General features: G+C 37.3%; 1 protein-coding gene across 1 annotated transcript in view; it reads left to right on the top strand.

The window, feature by feature from the left end:
* COL4A5 (collagen type IV alpha 5 chain) overlaps positions 1 to 23,780 on the top strand; it is a 343,032-nt gene that overhangs the window by 155,622 nt on the left and 163,630 nt on the right. The window contains exon 3 of the mRNA XM_036271049.1: positions 19,855 to 19,944. Coding sequence (XP_036126942.1) covers positions 19,855 to 19,944 — 90 coding nt within the window. The remainder of the gene's footprint in view (positions 1 to 19,854; positions 19,945 to 23,780) is intronic.

Below are 23,780 nucleotides of genomic sequence, written 5' to 3' on the forward strand. Positions count from 1 at the left end.
TCTCACACACTCACCCTCCCTCCAGTCCTTCTCGCCACCATCTTACCTGAACCTTATATGTTATTTTTTAAAACAGGGTTTCTACCTCAGCACCTAATTAAATACAATTAATTCTACTATATTGCTTATTTTAGATAGTTTTTAGGGTTAGACTATATCTCAGGGATTGGAAAATATTTTCTATTAAAGGCCATATAATAAATGTTTTAGGTTTTGTCACCCAATAAGGTCTGTGTGACATATTTCTCTTCTTTTATAAATATCCCTTTAAAGGTATAAAAAAACATTTTTAGCTCTTGGACTATATAAAACAAGCTATTGACTGAGTTTGACTTGAGAGCTATAGTCTACCTACCTCTAATCAATCTTGTTGAAAGCACTGAATAAGTAGAAGAAGGGAAAACACACTTAAGAAAGAAGCAAATATTTGTCAGATTACTAATCTGTGCTGGATAACATGCTAGACAATTTTGTGTATATTTATGTAGTAAGTTAATGATTGATGAATCTCTATATCTATCTCACTTTTTCCGCAACAGCACCCCTGTTGTATGCATATGATGATTACAAAGTAAGTATTGGTAAAGATTAAATAGCATAAACCTAGCCACTATGAGTCAGTTACTCACATTGAAATTGGAAAATGAAAAAGAGATAGTGAATTGTGGCCCTATGAGAGTTGTAAGGAGAAAAGGGATTATACTCTAGATTCAACTCTTTGGGCTCAATAAATATTTTTGAATAAACAAGTGAATGCTAATTATATGTGAAAAAGTTTGTGACATTATCTCAAAAATATATTCTATTTAGGGATATAAAAGTTTCACTAGCACATTAAAGTGTTTAAAAGTCTTGGACTAAAGAAAGAAACCTGTTTGTTTTGCAGTGCTGTACTTCCAGTTCCATTTGATCATGTAACCCTCTTTTCTCTTAACAGAACACCTATAACAGTAGTCCCCCACCTTATTCATGGCTTTACTCACAGTTTTATTACCCACAGTCCTCTGAGGTTCAAAAATATTAAATTGAAAATTCTAGAATTAAGTAATCCGTAAGTTTTAAAGTGTGTGCCATTCTGGATAGAATAAAGAAATTTTGCACTATTATGCTCCATCGTTTCCAAAACATGAGTCATCCCTCTGTCCAGTGTGTCTATGCTGTATATACTATCCATCCATTAGTCACATAATAGCCATATCAGCAGAAGGTCACTAATTGCCTAACACTACTTCATAAGGCCTGTCATTCACCTTACTTTATGTAAGAATTGTATCGTATCATATTATCACATTAAGAAGGGTGAGTACTAAGATATTTTGAGTGAGAGAGATCATATTCATATAACTTTTATTACAGTATATTGCTACAATTTTTCTATCTTATTAGTTGTTATTGTTAATCTTCTACTGTGCCCAGTTTATGAATTAATATCTACTGTAAATATATATGTACGAGAAAAGAATATACCATATATAAGGTTCAATACTATACGTAGTTTCAGGCATCAACTGAGGTTCTTGGAATGTATCTCCATGGATATATGGGTACTACTGTAATATTAATTGAATGGTGTTATACAGAACACCTATTAGAATAACATAGTTTGAGGGGAGTAGTTTTATAGTAAGGATGCTTTATTTCTGTAACGGTAAATAAAAGAACAAGAGTGATTTATTTCTGATATTGGTACAGTGAGTTTTATCATATTAAATCTTCTTGAGGTAAGAGATATGCAGTCTTGACAATATATATGTAGTGGCACAGGGGAGTGACCAAAAGCAAAAAAAAAAAAAAGAGAGAGAGAGAGAGAGAGAGTTCTACCCTTGAAAGAAAGGAAATATAATGGGCAAGTTTGCATTTATGTGGCTTTTCTCCTGAGTGCATCCTTCAGTCTGTATGGCATAGGATGGCTGGCTAGAACCCAGACAAGTCTTACTGGCTTGAGAGGTCAGAGGATAGAGGTTAGGATGCCAGAATGGCTGGAAAATGATGGGGGTTATACTGGAATGGAGGGAACCGTAAATCTGATTATATAAACCCCACATAAATTCTTGGTTGAATCCTGAACTTTATATCTAAGGGACGATTCTTACAACCCAGCAAAAAGGAATATCTAGAAGCCTGCAATAACTGAACATATTTAACTGCTGTCCAGTGGAGGGAAAATGGACTTTTAAGGATTGGTTCAGCTGAGTTAACTATTTCCTAAAATAAAATTTTAATACTTTCCAGAGGAAGAAAAATATTCCAGGATGTCTAAGTATTAGCTGCAATGTCCAGTATGCAATTAAAACTTACTAGACTTAAGAAGTAGCAGATAAAAGTGACCCATAGTGAGACCAATCAATGTAAACTAACTCTGAAATAACACAGATGTTAAAAATTGTAGACAGTGACTTAAAGGTTATAATAAATATATTTATTATTTTAAAGGGACATTTTCTCAGAACGAGTGGACAGAGAATCATAACAGAGCACTGGAAACCAAAAAAAAAAAAAAGGAAAATCTATATTTAAAAAGCAAAATATGAGAAAGAACAAGTCACCAGATAGGCTTTTAACAGCAGGTTGGATATGACTGAAGAAAGGGTAATTGAACTTAAAGTAGAAGAAATGTCCAATCTGAAGAACAAAAAGAAGGAAAAGAATAGAACTTCAATGACCTGTGAGACAACATCAAAATGAGTTAATACAAATGTAAATGAAGTCCCATAAGAACAGGAGGGAAAAACAAAAACGGGGGAGTATAAATAATGATAATTAAAGGGGCAGTAGTAATGGCAAGAATAATTAAAGAACTTCAGCACAATCCAAACAGGATAAAAACAAAGAAAACTACACCTAGGCACATTATTAATGAATCTACTAGGAAAAAGCAATCTGTGATTAAAAGAAAATCTGAAAGAATCTCGAGGATTTTGTTAAATGCTTTTTCAGCATCTATTGATATAATTATGTGGTTTTTATCCTTCATTTTGTTTATGTGGTGTATCACATTTATTGATTTGCAAATATTGTACCAGCTTTGTATCCCTGGGATGAATCCCACTTGGTCATGGTGAATAATTCTTTTGATGTATTTATTGCTGGATTCGATTTGCTAGTATTTTGTCCAGGATTTTGGCATCTATGTTCATCAGGGATATTGGCCTGTAGTTTTCTTTCTTTGTAGTGTCTTTTTCTGATTTTGGAATTAGAATTATGCTGGCCCCATAAAACGAGTTTGAAAGTCTTCCTTCTTCTTGAATTTTTAAAAATAGTTTGAGGAGAATGGGTGTTGGTTCTACTTTGTTCCGTAAAACTCCCCCGTGAAGCCATCGGGGCCTGGGCTTTTGTTTGATGGGAGAGCCAGATTGACAACCCTTAGAAGAGGGGGTGGGGCAGGGAGGGAAGAGATAAACCACAGAACTTATATGCATGTACGCATAACCGATGGACATGGACAACAAAGCTAGGGATGGGTAGGGGGAATGGGGAGGAGGGTATCAATGGGGGAAAAATGGAGAAACATCTGTAACAAAAACAAATTAATAAAAAAAGAAGCTAGAGGAAAATACACATTATATACTGGGGCACAATGATATGACTAAGGATGGACTTCTCATCTCAAAGAAAGGATAATGTACAACAATATAAAATTATTATTAGAGAGTTGAAAATATTTGCAAACAAGAATTATATACAGTGGAAATGTACATAAAAGCAAATTTAAGACATTTTCTGATAATAAAAAATGAGAGAATTCTTCATCGGCATACTTGCACTAAAAGAAATTTCTTCAGGCTGAAATACTTTTCAAAGCATAACAAAAGAGCTTCAAAAGCATACCAACCCTGGTCGGGTTGATTGGACCATCATCCCATACACCAAAAGTTTCCAGATTCAATTCCTGTTCTGGGCATATACCTAACATACCTAAGTTGTGCGTTTGATCCCTGGTCAGGGTGTGTACAGGAGGCAACTGATTGATGTTTCTCTCTCACATCAATGTTTCTTCCTCTCTCAAATCAATAAAAAACAAAAATCAACAAAACATATCCTCACATGAGGATTAATAAAATGCATAACAACAGAAGTCAAAATTTACAGAATTAAAGAGAGAAATAGACAAATTCACAATCATAGTTGTAAATCCTAATAATCTTATCTCTATAACTGAAAGAAACACCAGGAAAAAACTTAGTAAAGACATAGATAAATTGAATTACTCTGGTATCAACCTAGACCTAACTGACATATATGGAGTCCTACATCCAGCAACTACAGGATACAATTTTTTTCAAGGGCATATGAAATTTTATCCAAGATAGACTGTATAATGGGCCATAAAATGAGGCATTATAAATATCAAAAGATTGAAAACACTGGTATATATTCTCTTACTACATGGAATGAATAAAAAATCAGTAACAGTAAGATCTGTATAAAATCCTTAATTATTTGGAAATTAGAAAGCACCATTCTAAAAACAAAAACAAAACAAACGCACCATTCTAAGTAACTGACAGACCAAGGAAGAAATTACAAGGAAAATTAGAAAGTATTTAAAGTTATATAATGATTAAAATGCAATGTACTGAGAATTGCAGGATTGAGTTAAAGCATAGTGGAAAATAGCTTTAAATACCTATCTTAAAAAAGAAGATTTAAAAGTGGTGATTTAAGTTTCCCACTTAAGAAGCTATAAAAAAGGAAACAATTTAACTTTAAAATAAGAAAAATAAAGAAATAGTAAGGATAAAAGAAGAAATAGAAATATATGACCTGGGAAACAATAGAAAACGCTTATACAGTCAAAAGTTGGTAGCCCTGGCTGTTTTGGCTCAGTGGTAGAGTGTTGGCCCTTGGACCAATGAGTCACATTTCAAGTCAAGGGCACGTACCTCAGTTGCAGTTGGTCCCCGGCCCTGGTTAGGGTCATGTGGGAGGCAACCAGTTGATGTGTCCCTCTCACGTTACTATTTCTCTCTCTCCCTTTCTCTCACTCTCTCTCCTTCCCACTCTATCTCTATCTGAAGATAAATAGAAAAAATATCCTCGGGTGAGGATTAAAAAAAAAAGTTGGTATTTGCTTGTTAGCATGATTGATAAGAAAAGAGAAAACACAAGTAACTAATATCAGCAATGATCATACAGTTATGAAAAAATTATAAGGGAATACTATAAACAACTTTATAACAATAAATTTGACAGCTTAAATGGGATGGTAAAAGTACCTGAGAAACATACATGTCCTAAAACTAACCGACAAACTAAATCAAACAAAATATTAATAGGCCTATATATATACTAAGGAAATTGAATTCTTAAACACTTCCCACACAGAAGAAATTCAAGCCCAGAAGTTTTCACTGGTAAATTATATGAAACATTTATATAAGATACTCTATCAGTATTTTATAAACTCTTTTAGAAATTAGAGGGATAAGGACTAATGCCCAACTAAGTTTATGAAACCAATGTGCCTTGTTACTGAAACTAGACAAAGACAAAATAACAAATTCATAAAACTACAAATCAGTTTTCCTCATTAAAACATAATAAATGAAGAAATCCTTAACAAAATTTTAGGAAATCAGATCTAATAGTATATACAATGGATAACACATTATTCCTAAGTGGGGTTTATGTCAGTACTGCATAGTTGGTTTAACATTTGAAAATAAAAAATTGTAATTCATAATACTAAAAGACTAAAAAATTAAAACTTAATAAAAGCCTACCATATAATTATCTCAATAGATGCATAGAAAACATTTAACAAAATTCATTACCCATCTCTGATAAAAACTCTCAGCAAACTTGGAATACAAGGGATTTTCTTGACCTTAAGGGGCATCCACCATATCTCTTCAGCTAAAATTATACTCAGTGGAGAAGGACTGCATTCCTTTCTCCTAAGATCAGAAGCATGTCTGATCTCACCACTTCTATTTAAAATTGCCAGTGCAGTAAGATGATACTAACGGAAAGGAAGAAGTAAAACTCTCTCTCTCTCTCTCTCTCTCTCTCTCTCTCTCTAGATGGCATGATTTGTCAATGTAGAAAAATCAATGGGAAATACTAAAATGTTTCTAAAATTTGTGACTTTAAAAAGGTCACAGAATAAACAAAATCAATAAAATAAGATTAATAAACCAAAAACAGTTACATTTTTTTTTAAATCTTTATTGTTGGATATAAAATGTATTACAGATGTTCCACATTTTTCCCTCATTGACCCCCTCCTCCCCACTCCCGTCCCCTCCCACCATTTCCCACACTATTGTCTGTGTCCATTGGTTATGCATATAAGTTCTTTGGTTTATTTCTCCCCCCCCCCAACCCCTTTCCCTTTGAGGTTTGTCAGTCTAGCAATGAATTTGTGCTTCTTAATCCCTTCACCTTTTTCACCCATTTCCCTGACCCCCCTCCCAACTGGCAACCAACAAAATGTTCTCTGTATGTATGAGAATGTTTCTGTTCTACCTGTTCATTTTGTTTGTAGATTCCATTGTTGATAGATATGTATTCATTGCCATTTTGTTTGTTCATACATTTTATCCTTTTCTTCAAAAATACCCTTCATCATTTCATATAATAATGGTTTGGTAGTGATGAACTCCTTTAACTTTTTTTTGTCTGGGAAAGTTTTTATATGTCCATCGATTCTAAATGACAGCTTTGCAGGATAGAGTAATCTTGGTTGTAGGTTCTTGGTTTTCATCACTCTGAATATTTCTTGCCACTCCCTTCTGGCCTGCAAAGTTTCTTTTGAGAAATCAGCTGACAGCCTAATGGGAACTCCCTTGTAGGTAACTAGCTGCCTTTCTCTTGCTGCTTTTAAGATTCTCTCTTTGTCTTGAACCTTTTGCATTTTGATGATGATGTGTCTTGGTGTGGGCCTCTTGGGGTTCATCTTGTTTGGGACTCTCTGTGCTTCCTAGACTTGGATGTCTGTTTCCTTCACCAAGTTAGGATAGTTTTCTGCCATTATTGTTTCAATCAGGCTTTCGATTTCTTGTTCTCGCTCTTCTCCTTCTGGCACCCCCAAGATGCGAATGTTGGCACGCTTGAAGTTGTCCCAGAGGCTCCTTACACTATCTTCATTTTTTTGGATTCTTTTTTCTTTTTGCTGTTCTGATTGGGCATTTTTTGCTTCCTTATATTCCAAATCGATGGTTTGCTCCTTGGATTTATGTACTCTATTATTGAAGCTGTGTAAATTATTCTTTATTTCAGTTAATGCCTCCTTCAATTCTAACTGTGTATCCATGATTTCTAACTGGTCCTTTTTTATGCTCTTGAGGCCCTCCCTAAGTTCACTGAGGTTCTCACTAAGTTCATTGAGCATCCTTATAAGCAGTATTTTGAACTCAGTATCTGTTAGGTTGCTTATCTCCATTTCGCTTAGTTCTTTTATTGGCGTTTTGTTCTGTTCTTTCATTTGGGACCTGTTTCTTTGTCTCCTCATTTTGGCTGCCTCCCTGTGTTTGTTTCAGTGTATTACTTCATGAGAGGTATGGGGCTCGCTGAGACCAGATGCCGCTCGTTTGAAAGAATTTAGGAAAAACCAAGACAGACCAATCCTATGGTTAAGCAAGTGGCAACAGCTTGGGTGGGCCTGAAAGTTGGGTGGGCCTGAAAGTTGGGTGGGGCAGGGCGGGGTCTCAGGGGGTAACCAGGGCAGGGCTACCAGTGTGAGCCAAGTTGCTGGAGTCCCAGATATGGTGACTGTCTGCCGCCCCAGGGAAAGGCTCACCAAAGGAACAAAGGCCTCTGACAGCACGTTTGTCCTGGAGAAAGCCCACTCTCCAGCTCTCGCTCCAGTGCCAAACAGCTCAGTTCTTCCCTGTATGACTCTGGTGCCCCTCGAGCTGCCTCCCCTCCAAGCGTAGAGGGAGAGAGTTCGATAAGTTTGCCTGCAGGCCCTTTAGGGAGCTGCCAGGGGCTCCAGCCGCCAGCTTCCCTGAGCCTCAGTTCCCTCTGGTTTTTCCAGCCAGAAGTTATGGGGACTTCTCTTCCTGGCACTGGAACCCTGAGCGGGGCACCTGGTGTGGGACGGGGACCCCTCAGTCCTCAGGAAGGACCTTCTCAGCCGAGGTCTCCTCCTGATTTTTATCTGCCACACTTGGGTGTGGGACCAGCCCCTCGTGCCTCCGCCCCTCCTACCAGTCTGGATGTGGCTTGTGCTTTAATTTCGTAGTTGTAGGACTTCCATTCAGCTTGATTTCAGGTGGTTTTGAATGATGGTTGTTCTGTAGTTTAGTTGTAACTTTGATGTGGTTGTGGGAGGACGCGATACCACGTTTACCTACGCCGCCATCTTGACCGGAAGTCCCCCAGCTACATTTTTATGTTCTAACAATGAAAAATAAAACATTGGAATTATAAATTTTTATAATAGCATAAAAAATTTGAAATTCATAGAAATAAATCAGACAAAAATGTGCAATTCCTATACACTGAAAACTGTAAAAATATTGCTGAGAGAAATAAAAGAAGACTTGAATTAATGGAGATGTATACTATGTTCATGGATTAAGAGACTCAATATCATTAATGTGTCAATACTCTCCAAATTTATCTAGAGTTTCAATGCAATTTCAAGACAGTATGAGAAGGATAGACATATAGATGGATAGAAAAGAATAAAGACTACATAGGTGTATGAGGAATTTTTTTTTTACAAAAATGTCAAGGTAATTCAGTGGAGAAATGATAGTCTTTTCAACAAATAGTATTGAAAGAATTGGATATGCACATTGCACAAAAATGGACTTTGATTCATTGCTTGGACGATATGTGAAATTAACTCAAAATGGATCATAATCCTAAATTTAAACCTAAATCTGAAATTCTTTCAGAATAAATTATAAGACAAAATCTTTTTGAGCTTAAGTTAGGCAGATATTTCTTAGCTTTGACACCAAAAACATGATCCATAAAAGAAAAGACTAATAGATTATATTTCATCATAATTAAGAATATGTTCCTTTCTGAAGATATTGTTAAAAGAATGAAAAGACAAACCGCAGTTTAAGAAAAAAATATCTGTGAATCACATATCTGATATGTCTTGTGTCTAGCATATATGAAGAAATCTGAAAAAGGTGAAGGGACTAGTAATAAAAGCTTCATAAACACAGACAACAGTATAGTGATTACCTGAGGGCAAAGGGGATTGGGGGTAGGTAGAAGAGGATACAGGGAGAATGAATGGTGATGGAAGGAGACTTGACTCAGGGTGATAAACACACAATACAATATACAGGTGATGTGTTGTAGAGTTCTATACCTGAAAGATATATAATTTTATTAACCAATGTCACCCCAATAAATTCAATAAAAAGCAATCTCAAAACTTAATAATAAAAAGATCCCCAAATAACATTGCATTAGAAACAAATTTGCAAAAGATTTTAAGAAGATAGATATATAAATGCAAATAAACATTTGAAAAGTTACTCAACATTATTAATTAGGGAAATGCATAATAAAACCATAATGAGGTATAACTGTAAACCCATTAGAATGTCTAAATATTAAAACAACCATACCAAATACAGGCAAGGATGTGGAACAACTAGAGCTATCATAGAATGATGGTGTGAATCTAAAATGCTGCAAACACCTTGGGAAACAGTTTGGCAGTCTCTTAAAAAGGTAAACATAAAGTTATCATGACTCTGGCCATTCCTAGGCATATACCTGTGAGAAATGAAAGCATTTAGCCACACAAAACTTGTACATGAGTTCATGGTAGCTTTATTTGTAACAACCAGAAACAGGAAACAACTCAACTGCCCATTACCAGATGGATGAATCAACAAATTTTAGTATATTTACATAATGGAATACTACTCAGCCATAAAAATGGATGAACTATTGACACACACCACAACAGATCTGAATCTCAAAATAAATATGCTGAGTGAAAAGTTAGACAAAAAGGCTACATACATATACCTGGCTGGTTTTGCTCAGTGGTTAGAATGTCGACCCGCTGACCAAAGAGTTTCAGGTCCAATTCTGGTCAAGGGCATGTACCTTGGTTGTGGTTTGGTCCTTGGCCCTGCTTGGGGTCGTGTGGGAGGCAATCAATCTATGAGTCTTTTTCACATTGATGTATCTCTCTCTCTCTCTCTCTCCCACTCTATCTGAAGATAAATGGGAAAAAAATATCCTTGGGTAAGGATTAAAAAAAAAGTGCATATTCATTTATATACAATTCTAGAAAATGTGAACTAATGTATAGTGACAGAAGGCAAACCAGTTCTTGCCTGGGGTAGGGATGGATAGAGGCATGGGGAATTATTTTAAAGAGGGAAAAGAAAAAATTATAATGTTCATTTTAATAATTTTAATTAAAGAATTTATACTTTAGAGCAGCTTTAGTTTCACAGCAAAACTTAAAAATACATATATTTCCCAGAGACCCCTTGCCCCGATACATGCGTACTCGTATATAACCTGTCAGACCTTCACATCTCCCACCACAGTGGTACATGTGTAACAATTGATGAACTTACATTGATGCATCATTATCACACAAAGTCCATAGTTTACCTTAGAGTAAACTCTTAGTGTTATTCATTCTGTGGGTTTGGACAAATGTATAATGACATGTATCCATCATTATATTATCATACAGAGTATTTTCACTGCCCTGAACATCCTCTGTGCTCCACCTGTTTATCTCCCTCTACAACCACTTCTGGGAATCAATGGTCTTTTTACTATTTCTGTAGCATTACCTTTTTCAGAATGGCATATAGTTAGAATCATACAGTATGTAACCATTCTAGATTGGCATCTTCGCTTAGTAATAAGGATAGAAAGTTACTCTATGTGTTCTCATGGCTTAAGAGCTCTTTTATTTTTAGTGCTGAAAAATGTTCAATTGTCTGTATGTGACACAGTTTCTTTATCCATTCACCTACTGAAAGAATCTTGGTTGCTTCCAAGTTTAGACAAATGTGAATATACAGCTGCTATAAACATTCCTGTGTAGGTTATTGTGTGGACATAAGTTTTACATTCTTTTGGGTAAATACCAAGGAGTGCTTTTGCTGGATCATGTGATAAGATTATGTTTAGTTTTGTAAGATGCCCCCAGCTGTCTTCCAAAGTGGCTGTACCATTTTGCCTTCCTACCAACAAAGAATGAGAGTTCCTGTTGCTTCGCATCCTTGTCAGCATTTGATGTAGTAACTGTTTCTGATTTGGCCATTCTAATGGATGTATAGTGGTATCTCATTGTTCTTTTAATTTGTATTTCTCTGATGCCATATGTGGAACATCCTTTCATATGCTTATTATCTTCCTTGGTGAGGTGTCTGTTGAAGTCTTTGGCCCCTTTTTCAAATCACATTATTTGTTTTCTTATTGTTGAATTTTAAGAGTTCTTTGTATATTTTGGATAATAGTCCTTTACTAAAATGTGTCTTTTGAAAATATTTTCCCCCACTCTGTGGCATGTATTCTCATTCTCTTGACATTGTCTTTTGCAGAACAGAAGTTTTTAATGAAGTATAGCTTATCAGTGATTTCTTCTATGTGTTATGTATTTGTTTTTCTATCTAAAAAGTCATCACTATATCCAACATCATCTAGGATTTCTCCTATGTTATCTTCTAGTTTTATAGGTTTGTAGTTTACATTTAGGTCTCTGATCTATTTTCCATTAATTTTGTGAAGTTGTGAGTTCTGTGTCTAGATTCATTTTTGCATGGAAGTTCAGATGTTCCAACACTGTTTCTTGAAAAGATAAAGAAATTTTTGTTAATGATGGTTATGTTCATTATTTTGATTGTTGCATACGTGAAAAAATTTAAATTATATCCTTTAAATATGTGAAGTTTATTGTGAATTAATTTTACTTTAATAAAGTTGCTTTTTAAAGGTAAACTTAACACAAAAATAATAAAACATATAGATTCTGCTGAAGGATTGTGTCCATGTGCACACTGCTAAAAACAAATAAAACTAGCGAGACACATAATGAGATCAAGAAATTAACCAGCTGACAATCTGAAATTCATGTCACAGTCAAAAATTACCTAAACAAACTTTGTCACTCTCTCAGTGGCATCAACATTTACTGGGAGCTTGTTAAACTGCAGATTCTTAGGCTCCATAGCAGACCTTCTCAATCTAATTCTGTGGGTAAGGTCTGGTAGTCTGTGTTTTAACAATCTGTCCCAGTGGTTCTTATGCAAGTTAAAGTTTGAGACCGTCTTACCTTGATTATCTCAATTTTGATAGTTGCCAAAGAACCATGTTCTCCTTATACTAATTCTATTATATCAAATATTTCTTTGTGCCAAAAAACTACAAACACAAAGTAGAAATTAGACAAAAAAACTATAATTGTGTTATCCAATTCAATCACTATTTTCATTTATGCATTAAGGTATTTCCATGCCTGTACAGTTATGTAATGTTTACATTTTGCAATATTATATTGTAATCAATATTATTTCATAAAATCTGATAATTTTAATCTTAATTGTCATTATAGCAATTTGTCCTAATATAAATGTTTCCTATACACAGAAATCCAATATTTTTTTGGTGAATTTTGTATTTTTCTTGAGAAGCTATTCTTAAAATATTTTTTTCATTCCCACATTCATGTACATTCCTACTGTGAGTATAAAATGCCCTTTCTATAAAATCATAACATTTTTATGAGTGCCTTTGACTCACAAACTAGGCTCTACTTCTTAATAAATCCATCTGTTATTCTTCTTTTTATTTTTTTATTTAATTTATTTTTGTTACAGATGTTTCTCCATTTTTCCCGATTTATTCCCCCTCCCCCGCCCTCCACACACTGTCTCCAGCTTTGTTGGCCATGTCCATTGTACATGCATACATGCATATAAGTTCTATGGTTTATGTCCCCCCTACCCCCTCTTCTGGGGATTGTCAATCTGTACCCCACTTCCACTTTTCTGGGACTACACTATTCCTCAGCCTGTTATGTTCATTATATTCCACAAATAAGTGAGATAATATGATACTTGTCTTTCTCTGTTTGGCTTGTTTCACTTAGGATAATACTCTCCAGGTCCTTCTATGTTGTCTCAAAGGATAAGAGATCTTTCTTACAGCTGCATAGTACTCCATTGTGTATATGTACCACTGCTTTTTTATTCATTTGTCTACTGATGGACATTTGGGCTGTTTCCACATCTTAGCCATTATAAATAGTGCTGCTATGAACATGGGGGTACATATATTCTTTGTGATTGGAGTTTCAGGCTTCTTAGGGTATATTCCTAGAAGAGGGATCGCTAGGGCAAATGGCAGTTCAATTTTTAAAATATTTTGAGGTAATACCATATTATTTTTCATAGTGGCTGCACCAGCTCTGCATTCCCACTAGAGTCCCCTTTTCTCCACACCCTCACCAACACTTGTTGTTTGATGATTTCTTGATGGCAGTCATTCTAACAGGTGTGAGGTGATACCTCATTGTTGTTTTAATGTGCATCTCTCTGATTAGTGATGTTGAGTATAACTTTATATGTCTCTTGGCCATTTGTATGTCCTGTTTGGAGAGGTGTCTATTTAGTTCCTCTGCCTATTTTTTAATTGGGACTCTGTGTCTTTTTTTTTTTTTTATTAATTAATTTTTGTTACAGATATTTCTCTTTTTTCCCCCACTGATTCCCCCCTTCTGTGTCTTTTTATAGGAGCGTTCAAACCATTCACATTTCAAGTGATAATTGATATGTACTTATTTATTGCCATTTTTGTTTAGTGCGTTCTATTTTTCTTCCTATTTCTTCTACTAATTACAGCAGTCCTTTAAACACTTCTTTCAGTACTGGTTTGGTGTTAATATATTCCCTTAGCCCTTTTTTGTCTGGAAAACTCTTTATTTGACCTTCTATTTTGCATGATAGCCTTGCTGGATAGAATAGTCTTAGATTCAGATTCTTGTTTTTCATGACCTTGATTACTTCATGCCACTCCCTTCTGGCCTGTAGTGTTTGTGTTGAGAAGTCAGCTGAGAGCCTTATGGGGTTTCCTTTGTAGGTAACCTGTTGCTTATCTCTTGTTGCCTTTAGAATTCTCTCTTTGTCTTTAATTTTTAGCTTTTTATTTACTATGTGTCTTGGTGTGGGCCTGTTTGGGTTCTTCTTACTTGGGGTTGTCTGTGCTTCTTGAACTTGAATGCCTTCTTCCTTCACCCAGTTAGGAAAGTTTTCTGTCACTATTTCTTCAAACATATTCTCTAACCCTTGCCCATTTTTTTCCTCTTCAGGGACTCCTCTGATGCGAATGTTATTACGTTTCCAGTTGTCTCACAGTTCTCTTAAGCTGTCTTCCTATTTTTTAATTGTTTTTTCCTTTGGGTTTTCTGATTCGTTGATTTTTTTTCTATCCTGACTTCTAATTCACTGATCTGGTCCTCAGCTTCCTCTTCTCTGCTGGTTAGTCCTTCCAATGTGTTCTTTATTTCTATGTCATTCTTCATTTCCACTTGCTGGATTTTATTGTTTCTATATCTTTACTATGGTGCTGATGTTCTTACTCATGCTGTTGTGCTTTCTCAAGATCATGCCTCTGAAGTCTATCTCTGATAATTTGCTTAACTGCATTTCATTTATCTCATCTTCGATAGTGTTCTTTTGTTCTTTCATTTGGGATTTGTTTCTTTGTTTCACCATTTTGGCTATCTCTGTGGGTTTTGGAGCCTGCCAAATTTTACCTGTGGGTATTGTTGTTCTGCTGTTTGTGGCTCCCTCTGCTGGGTTTGGATGAGCCTAGGTGGGCCCATGTTAAACACCACTGTCAAGTCTTACTTTCATGGGTAGATTTGCAAGCCCAGCAAAGGTTCAGTTATCCTCTAGCTTTTTCCTGGAGGCTAGTAGTCTCAGTTACTCAGTGCCTCAGAATATAGCCCTGGTGTTCTGCATAAGAGGATTTCCAGAGGGTGAGATAGATGCTGGTTGCTAATGAGGCTCAATTTGCATTTCTTTGCCTCACCTGGGAAAGGCCAAATCTCCGAGAGGTTGGGGAGGCGTTGCTGCTTTTCCCCACAGCTCTGGGAAGGAGCATACTGGCCACCATCCTTTGTGGCCACAACTAATCAAAAACTCTGAGTGCCCTCCAAATCCCGGTTGTGCCCACAGTGTTCCAGCCCAGTCTGCCCTCCCTCTGCTGTAGCCCCCAGGAGAGTCGCTGTAGCCCCCAGGAGAGTCGCTGTGGCTATTTTAATGCTCTGCCCTGGCTCTCTGCCCTGTGGAGCAGGCTTGACCTTTATTCCCCAAGGGCGCTGCTCACAACTAAGGCTGCTTATGTCCGTGGGCTCCCAGCCGGCCACCCTCTTGCACCTCCGCAGATTCTACCAGTGTTCCTGATTATATGGTCCTGTCCTGCTGCTTTTCTCTGAGGATTTGTATTTATTTTAGTTGTAATTTTTGTTCGGTCATGGGAGATCCTCTATGTAGCTTCCATTCACTCTGCCTCCATTTTCACATCCTCCAAGCCTATGTTGTGTGCAGTTGTGTTACACAGGCCTCTCTGATTCCCCCTCACAAGATCCCGTGAGTAACTGGATAGCACAGTCCTTTTGAGGACCAGGCTCTATGCCTGTGTTATGGGCTGCTGGGTCGCACAGGCCTCTCTCGTGCTTCAGAACCCCACAGGTCCTGTGGGTAATTTAATGGCACAGTCCCTGCTAGGTTGCACAGGCCTCTCTGGTACTTCAGCATCCCGCAGGTCCCATGGGTAACTGGATGGCCCAGTTCCTGCTGAGTCACATAGGCCTCTCTGGTGCCCCCACACACTGCAGGTCGTACGGGGGGACAGCTGGATGGCACCAGTTTCTCTTGGGCTCAGGCTTTCTACTGCACTGTGCTACTGGACAACACAGTCCTCTGTGGAGCCCCAGGTCCTGGTGCTGGTGGCTGGAGAGTGCTCCTGCCCTGTGGGGCTCAACTACTGCTCAGCTTTTGCTTTAGTTTTTGGGGATGGATCTCAGCTGCTGGTCTGTGCTTCTGTTGCCTGGGGATGGATGTCTGCTCCTCAGCCTCTGTTGCTGGGGGTATATTTGGACTCTGATCTGGCTGCTACTCTGGGGGATGGTGCTGGGCTCGGGGCTGTCTGTGGCTTCCGAGACCAGCACCATGGGAGATCCACTACTGGACACAGGTCTGTGTTGACACAGAGTGTCCACTGGTCTGATGGTGCCAGGTGTGCTGGTGGTCTCAGATTGCTGGGCCCTAGCCACTCTCACTACATCCTCCCAGGGAAGACTTGGCATCTTCCAAAATGGTGGGACCTCCCCATGGCACAGGGAGAAGAGACGAAGAGCTGCTTACCGCCATAGTGGGCTGTTTCAGTCCACAGCACAGGAACCTTCTACTCCGCGTCTCTGCACTGGTGGGGTTTGGTCGTCCACCTTCACGTCCACTCACACTCTCTCATACACTAGCTCACTCTCACACACACTCACTCTCCCTCTGGTCCTGCCTGCAGCCATCTTCGGCATCACCTTGTTATCCTACTTTTTAATACTAGTTTGTGGTACATAAACTGGCTTTATTACAAAATGTCATTCTTTGTATAATTTCTACTAACTCTATTATTTTCACTGAATTTTGTGCAAAAACCTATGTCATACATTTTATACAGTCCATTAAGGAAGTTCATTCATTTAATGGATATATACTGTGTATTTGTTCTGTTGAGCACTGACAATACAATGATAAAGAGAGTAATCAGGGGTGGGGAACATCTGGCCCACAGGCCATATAAGCCCAAGAAATTAATACCAGCTAACATCACAACCTCACCAAATTAGCCTGACCAAATAAAACAGGCTAATTTTTTTATTAATCATTTTTTTTCACAGATCTCCCTCCTTTTCTCCCCATTTTCACCTTCTGTCCTGCTCCTTGTCACCACCCCCACCTTCATCTTACTATTGTCTGTGTCCATTGGTTATGCATATATGCATATAAGTTATTCGGTTTATCTCTTCTCACCCTCCCACCCCCTTTCCTCTGAGGTTTGTCAGTCTGTTCCCTACTTGATTTTTAAGTTTGTATGGCCCGAGAATGATCTTATAAATATCCAATTGGCCCTTGGCAGAGAAAAGGTTTCTCACCCCTGGGTAGAGTCAAGATTTTTACAGATTTCTGGCTGAGGTAGCTGGGTTGTTCTATTTCCTGGAATAGGGAAGATGGTAGAAAGTTAATAAATTCAATTTTTTTTCATTAAATTATTTTTATTAATTTGTTTTTGTTACATATATTTCTCCTTTTTCCCCCATTGACACCCTCTTCCCCATCCCCAGCTTTGTTGTCTATGTCCATTTTATTTATATTTATATATATATATATATATTAAGCTTGGTTTGGGGAAAATTATACAAATTCTCTTTGCCCTAACTCTTCATCTGTGGAATGGAAATAGTAGTATTTACCTCATACTGTCATTGAGAGGATTAAATAAGATTGAAACATGGGAAACATGGGATGAGTTTAAAATAAACTCTGGCATGTAGAAAACAATACATTTTTGCTGCTGTTATTATTGCTATTGATTTGTAGTTGCCTGTAGGATATTCAAGTGGAGATATTTAAGACAGTTGGCCCTGCGAGTTACACTTTTAGAGGAAAAAAGAGATGAGATTTTCCAGGGAAAGAGAGAGAAAGGGTCAAAATTGGAATCCCAAAAAATACCAATATTTAAGGGATAGGCAGCGAGAGAAGTTTATTTTGCAAAGAAAAATAAGAATGATTTTTATCCAAATATGGACAGGCAGCAAAACTCAATTTTTTTTCAAGTTTGACCCTCAAATATAGACACTATGCCATTTTCTGTTTATGTTAGCAAATTACAGTAAAATCTAGATTGCTTGAGAGTTGGTAGCAAAGGGTAAGCACAGAACAAATGTCTGCTTCCTACCATCTTTATTAGGAATTAGGTAAAGGACATCCCTCACACCTTCCTCATGGAAGTCTTCTATAGTTTCTACTGCAGGAAACTTTCTACCTTTCTAAGGCTAGGGATTGGTCTTGTAATTATTTTTGCTACTCTCCAGTAGCTGCCCTTCTATCTTCCTTGGTATAATATTACTCAGTCAGATACATAGGATCACATTCTTTGACTATAGTGTGAGGAGATTTCAGGATATATGATTTTATTGGTACCACACAATTAAATTTTTTAGCACCCTCTACTTTTTGTTTCTAGTTTATTCTTTTTTTTAAATCTGTAGCCCAGATAGCAATTATGCTTCTGAGAAAATATAGCTCTCTTCAAGCATTATCCTCAAGTTTTGGCAGAGATAGGCTCTAAGTACAAGCAGAGATCCAAAATGTAGCTATGTTTCCATACATGAAAATCTACTACAACTAGGTTTTTTTTTTCTTTCTAACTTCCTTTCTGACTCTGGCACACATGATCAGATTTCTACTCTCAGTTCTACCAGGAATGGGCTATGTAATGATTTGAAGCAATCCAAAACTAAAATTTTTAAATCCTTTATTTCTCCCGTCTCCCTCAATTTCCTTCAACATAATTAGGTTGAGGTTGATGAATACTAAGTTATCATAATTCTATGACTAATTAAAATAAGGGATATCTTTATTTAAAATATAGTAATATGTCAATAATAATTGTTGTCAAAGCTACAGAAATATTTAGACCTACCATTAATTGACTTTGAAGTGGTAAATGAAAACTGACAAGAGTAGCCTTTTCAAAGTATTTATATTTATCACAATATGATTCGACATAACAAGGAATTTAGTACAAAATTGTTTAAGGTATCTAGGGTAAACTTAGTACTTATCACACACATTTGCACACAGATACTCACACATATACACTGGGAATATGAATAAAGTCTACTGTACTGTAACCTCTAGGGGAGTGTGTCTTCAATGGCCCATTAGTTAACTGTCTTGTAGATATGAATGCTTTCTCTTTCTTAGATGCTGCCTAGGCTGTTACTGGGGATAAAATCTAGTGAGAGGGTTCACAGATGAGGTCTGGAGTCTGGGCAGAGACTTAGCCTTTACGCCTTAGGAAAGTAGAGGAACTGCTTGCAGCCCTTCATTTGGGATCCTGTGTTATGAAGCTATGAGCCCTTGGGGTTCTTACACTTAGTAGTGGTGAATTTGATTTTTGTTGGGGTTTACACTCTTATTATGATTGGCTGTATGCAAACTAACTAACTCTCATGTGTTGCTTCAATGCTATATTAGTATACATGGAGGGTCTGCTACCTCCATCTATCTTGCTGTACAGATATAGATATGCACATCAGGCAACCTTACTGTATAGATGCTGATAAGATACTGATGAGTGAACCCTCACTGGGAAGTAGACAGCCCAGCTTTGCTGGTGTTGATAAGTGCTACGGGAAGAAATGGGACTTGAGTCACAATTCAGATGGTAATTCTAATGAATTTCCATTCTGGATAATCTTGCAACTCTTTTACTCTACAACAAATCTGAGACTTTCTTTGATGGGCGTTTTTGCTCTTCGTTATCCCTGCACCATACTTATTTCATTTAACCTCTGCAAACCTGGTTTCCTGGATTTGTTACCATCTTTCTGTTACACTCTTAATGTCAGTATGTTTAAACCTCATTTTATCACTGATAAACTTTTAACTTTTACAAGAAAGCATGAGGTTACATTACCATATATGATATAAATTCAGAGTGATTGTTTTTTTTTCCACTCACATCTGAAAGATTTCCCCACGTTAGTGGATACTGTGAATTTTGTATTATTAAGTTATTTTTCTCTAGATAGTTGTTTGATCCTTTTGAATCTCAACCATTCTTGTGCTTGAAAATTCATAAATGACTTTACCTTTCATTCTTGTTCAATTTCAGGGGGAGAGAGGATTTCCAGGTTTGGAAGGCCATCCAGGTTTGCCTGGATTTCCAGGTCCAGAAGGGCCTCCAGGGCCTCAAGGACAAAAGGTATGTGCCAAGTTGCCAACCAGTTAATAACATAGGAATTAAGCCATCTCAAATATGGATATAGGTATCAAATCAACTAACACGTTACTGAGTCACAGCCAGAAACTAATATTTAAATAAAACAAAATAGCCGAGTGTCTATCATTGGTTAAAACAAAACAAAACAAAACAAAACAAAACAAAACAAAACAAAACAAAACAGGGTATTACTGCCCTATTCAAATCCTTTTGGAAGATGCTATTAATTGTATGTGGTTATTGAAATTCTTAACAAAAAAATAAGTTCTGTCAGGATCTTAGCTGAATTGAAGAGAGCTGAATTGCCAGGGGTTAGACAGCCAAATTGAAAGTAACAGTCAAGCTTTTAGCCACTGACTGTGACAGTAGAAGAAGGAAAAGGTTAAACCAGAGAAAGTGTCGACTTCTCCACTGTTCCATTTTTTCTCATGGAAAAGCACCAGTGAGGGTCAGATAGATGAGCACAGATATGGTAAATTGTTTCTCTGCTGAGAGAGCTTGGAGCAACAACAAAAACCTTGCTGTTTTTGCTGTTTTTCATGGACCTGGGGGGTGTGGTGGGGGAAGAGAGAGGGGAAAGAGCTAAGAGTGGAAAACTAAGTCAGAGTACAGAAATAGTGTTCTCAAGGATCCTGCCTCCCCTCTTTTCCTCTTTTCACACAGACTCCTGAGGATATTTTTCCACTGATTTCTAGATAGAGTGAAAGGGAGGGAGGGAGGGAGAGAGAGAGACATCAATTGGCTACCTCCCTCACAACCAACTAACTGGGGCTAGGGATCGAACCTGCAAGCCAAGTATGTGCTCTTGACTGGGAATCAAACCCTAGACCCTTCAGTCCATGGGCCAGTGCTGTAACTGCTGAGCCAAACTGGCCAGGGCTCCAGAGGTCTTTCAATTCAGATATGCATAAAAGCATGACCAGTCATGGGGCCTGAGTCCTTGAATCCAACTTCCTTCAGCTACTGCTACGCATAGGCTATACACCAAGAATGGGCAGCTTTCCCTAGTGACATCTACCATAAAACCTTTGTAATTGCTTTTGGTTGAGCCTGAAAAATCACACATAGGATTTTTTATTTATTAATTAATTTTTGTTAGAGATGCTCTTTAGCCAGGAGTCAGACTTCTCAATTCTATACCTTGATATTTTAGGAACTGAGTGAGAAACATGGGCTACCCCATTGTGGACCTGAATGGGTTGGACTTTGAGGGGCTATGTATAAAACAGGGTAATTAGTCTGAGACCACAGTATAGCATGGTCATGATTAAAATCATTCCAGGTCTGCCTGGGAGATTGAGTGTAACCATGAGCCCCAACCATTGCCAAGCCAGGGATAAATGACTGATAGCCTACCTGATCTACTTTACTTATTTGTATTTTCTAGATTCATTGTTAAAAAATCTTTATTGTTGAAAGTATTACAGATTTCCCCCCTTTTTTCTAGGAGGCTTTTCTGTTAAGTCTCGTGATGGTCATTTCTACTTTGCCAGTTTCATTGATCTCAGTCCAACACGAAGTGCTGGCAATAACAAGACCCCTCTTTAGCTGGCCAGCAGGAAGTTGAAGGCTATGCTGTTATTCAGTGCTACTTGGACAAAGGAGTTGAGGCCAGCCTGTTGTGCTTACAAAGCTGAAGTAGTGTCATTAATGACTTCAATAGAGGTAAAGGACAGGTTGCAAACTATGTTTTCCAATTGAATAACCCTGGCAGTGTGAAAAGTTGCCCAGAGCATACACAATAGTAGATAGTAATAACACATGACAAATCTCCTGAGTAACTAGAGTCTATCTGGTTTTGGAGTTCTCTTTTCATTCTATTTAGTGTGATATGCTTGATGGGAGCGGCTGGTTTGAATATCTGGAAGTTGTTCATTAATGTCCCATAAGTAAATGTTACATTGGTAGGAATGTGGAAGGCCTGACTTTTATTAAAAAATAATACCCCAAGGGGAACACACATAGTGATGCAAGTGATGCAAGTCATTGATTACCATGGGGCAGTCAGCCAGAATGCTTTCCTGGTGGGTAGAGTCATTGAGTGGAATTAGACATTTTGTTTAAGGTAGAGTCAAGTATAGGAAAGGAGAAGGCCACCTCTGTGAAAGTCAAAAAGCCTCAATAGCAGATTCTATATCTCTTTCCCCAGAAACTTCAGTTATCTCATCTCAGACAGGAACAAGTTGACATCTGAGGAGGCATTTTGTTTCTGTAGTGTCATAATCCCACTGTGGCAATGCAGTCAGGTCCATTGTAATAAGTTTGGGGTATCTGAGGTACTAAAATTTTCCATGTTTAGAGAAGTGTCAATGTATTGCATTTAGTGGCACAACAGTCAGACATTAATCTGTAGGATTGAGTGACAGATGACATATTCAGCAGTTTGTCAAACTTAGAGTAGTGACAACAATCTGGAAAGGAGTTTCAATGAATTTGGTGAGGTAGAAGTCATCCAGTTTATTCTGTGGGAGAGAAAGAAGAGGGAATAGACCCATAGAGCTCCCCTCTTCAATTCCCAGGCTCATTGACCCAAAGGTGCTGTTGCCCTATCATTTGGAACCTTTCCCCACTGATTGAAATGTGGGCAGTCTCTCCTATACCATGAGCAATGATAGCATCTTACATGCATTTTTTTAAATGTATTTTTTGGCTCATTTCCCTTTACCATCTGTGTTAGCTAGACTGGTGAACTGATATATGAAAGGGCCTCTTCTGTTCATTTGCCTGGAAAGGAAAGTTGTTTTAAAACTCTCAAGGTAGTTTTCTTAGATTTAAGAGCAGAAGTGACCTGTGCTAAACTTCCTGAATAGAACTTTATACTAAGGAAAAAACAAGATTCTAAATGACTGCATAGACTGTAAGTAGATGGGGCACTCTAGAGAATTCCCTATGTCCAATGAGGTACAAAAACAACATAGTGTTTCTTGTGCATCCAGGAATGGCATAGAAGTAGCAGAGAGATGTGAAAGAGTCAAGTGGATGGAATGGAGCACTAACTTGATGGCACTCCATGAAAACTATTGGCATGGGACATCTCAATAAATTTAAACTTGGAGTAGACTGTCTCACCCTTCAACACCTTGGAATTCTTTAAGCTCCTCATAACTTAGGCACAGTCTTGTGAAAATGAGGTGGGAACTCCAATTGACCGAGAGAGAATTTTAGCCATGTTAGTGAAATGAGTGATTTGAAACTAATTAAGAGTCTAACTTTGGCAATGCATCAGATACCGTAGAAAAATAAAGTTACATTTATTGCATCTGAGTTTACTTTGGAATAGGGGCTGAGTCGCATGCACACCATACTGACAGGTAATAGTTTTAATAAAGATTGTGTCAGATTGAAAAAAGTTAACTACATCAGAATTTCTTTGGACTAAGTTAGCATTAACTGGGACTACAGTAGTATGATAATTTTTAAAGATGTTGTATGCAGTTAAACTTAGACAAAATTCCTGTCTTTTGCTTTGATTCCATTTCATATCTATAAAGTGAGAAGGTTTGACTGCTTACTAAAGTTTTGGGATTCTGAATTAGAAGTACTTTGTGCTTCTGTCTCCAGTATGACTTGATGTATTCCAACATAGCCAAATTTATACCTTTTATGTGATTGGAAATTATTGTATATGTGTATATGTTAACATATATATTAAATGTGTATACTCCCTTATATGAAAGTTAAATATATAAAACATATATATGTGAAAGTATATATTAAATTTAGCAAAGGATTTATGTATTACTAATATTAATATTATTAATAATGGAACAAAAAAAGACCATGAATAGCCACAGCAATCTTGAAAAAGAAGGACAAAG

Source organism: Molossus molossus, unplaced genomic scaffold, assembly GCF_014108415.1.
Source record: "Molossus molossus isolate mMolMol1 unplaced genomic scaffold, mMolMol1.p scaffold_m16_p_2, whole genome shotgun sequence".
NCBI lineage: Eukaryota > Metazoa > Chordata > Mammalia > Chiroptera > Molossidae > Molossus > Molossus molossus.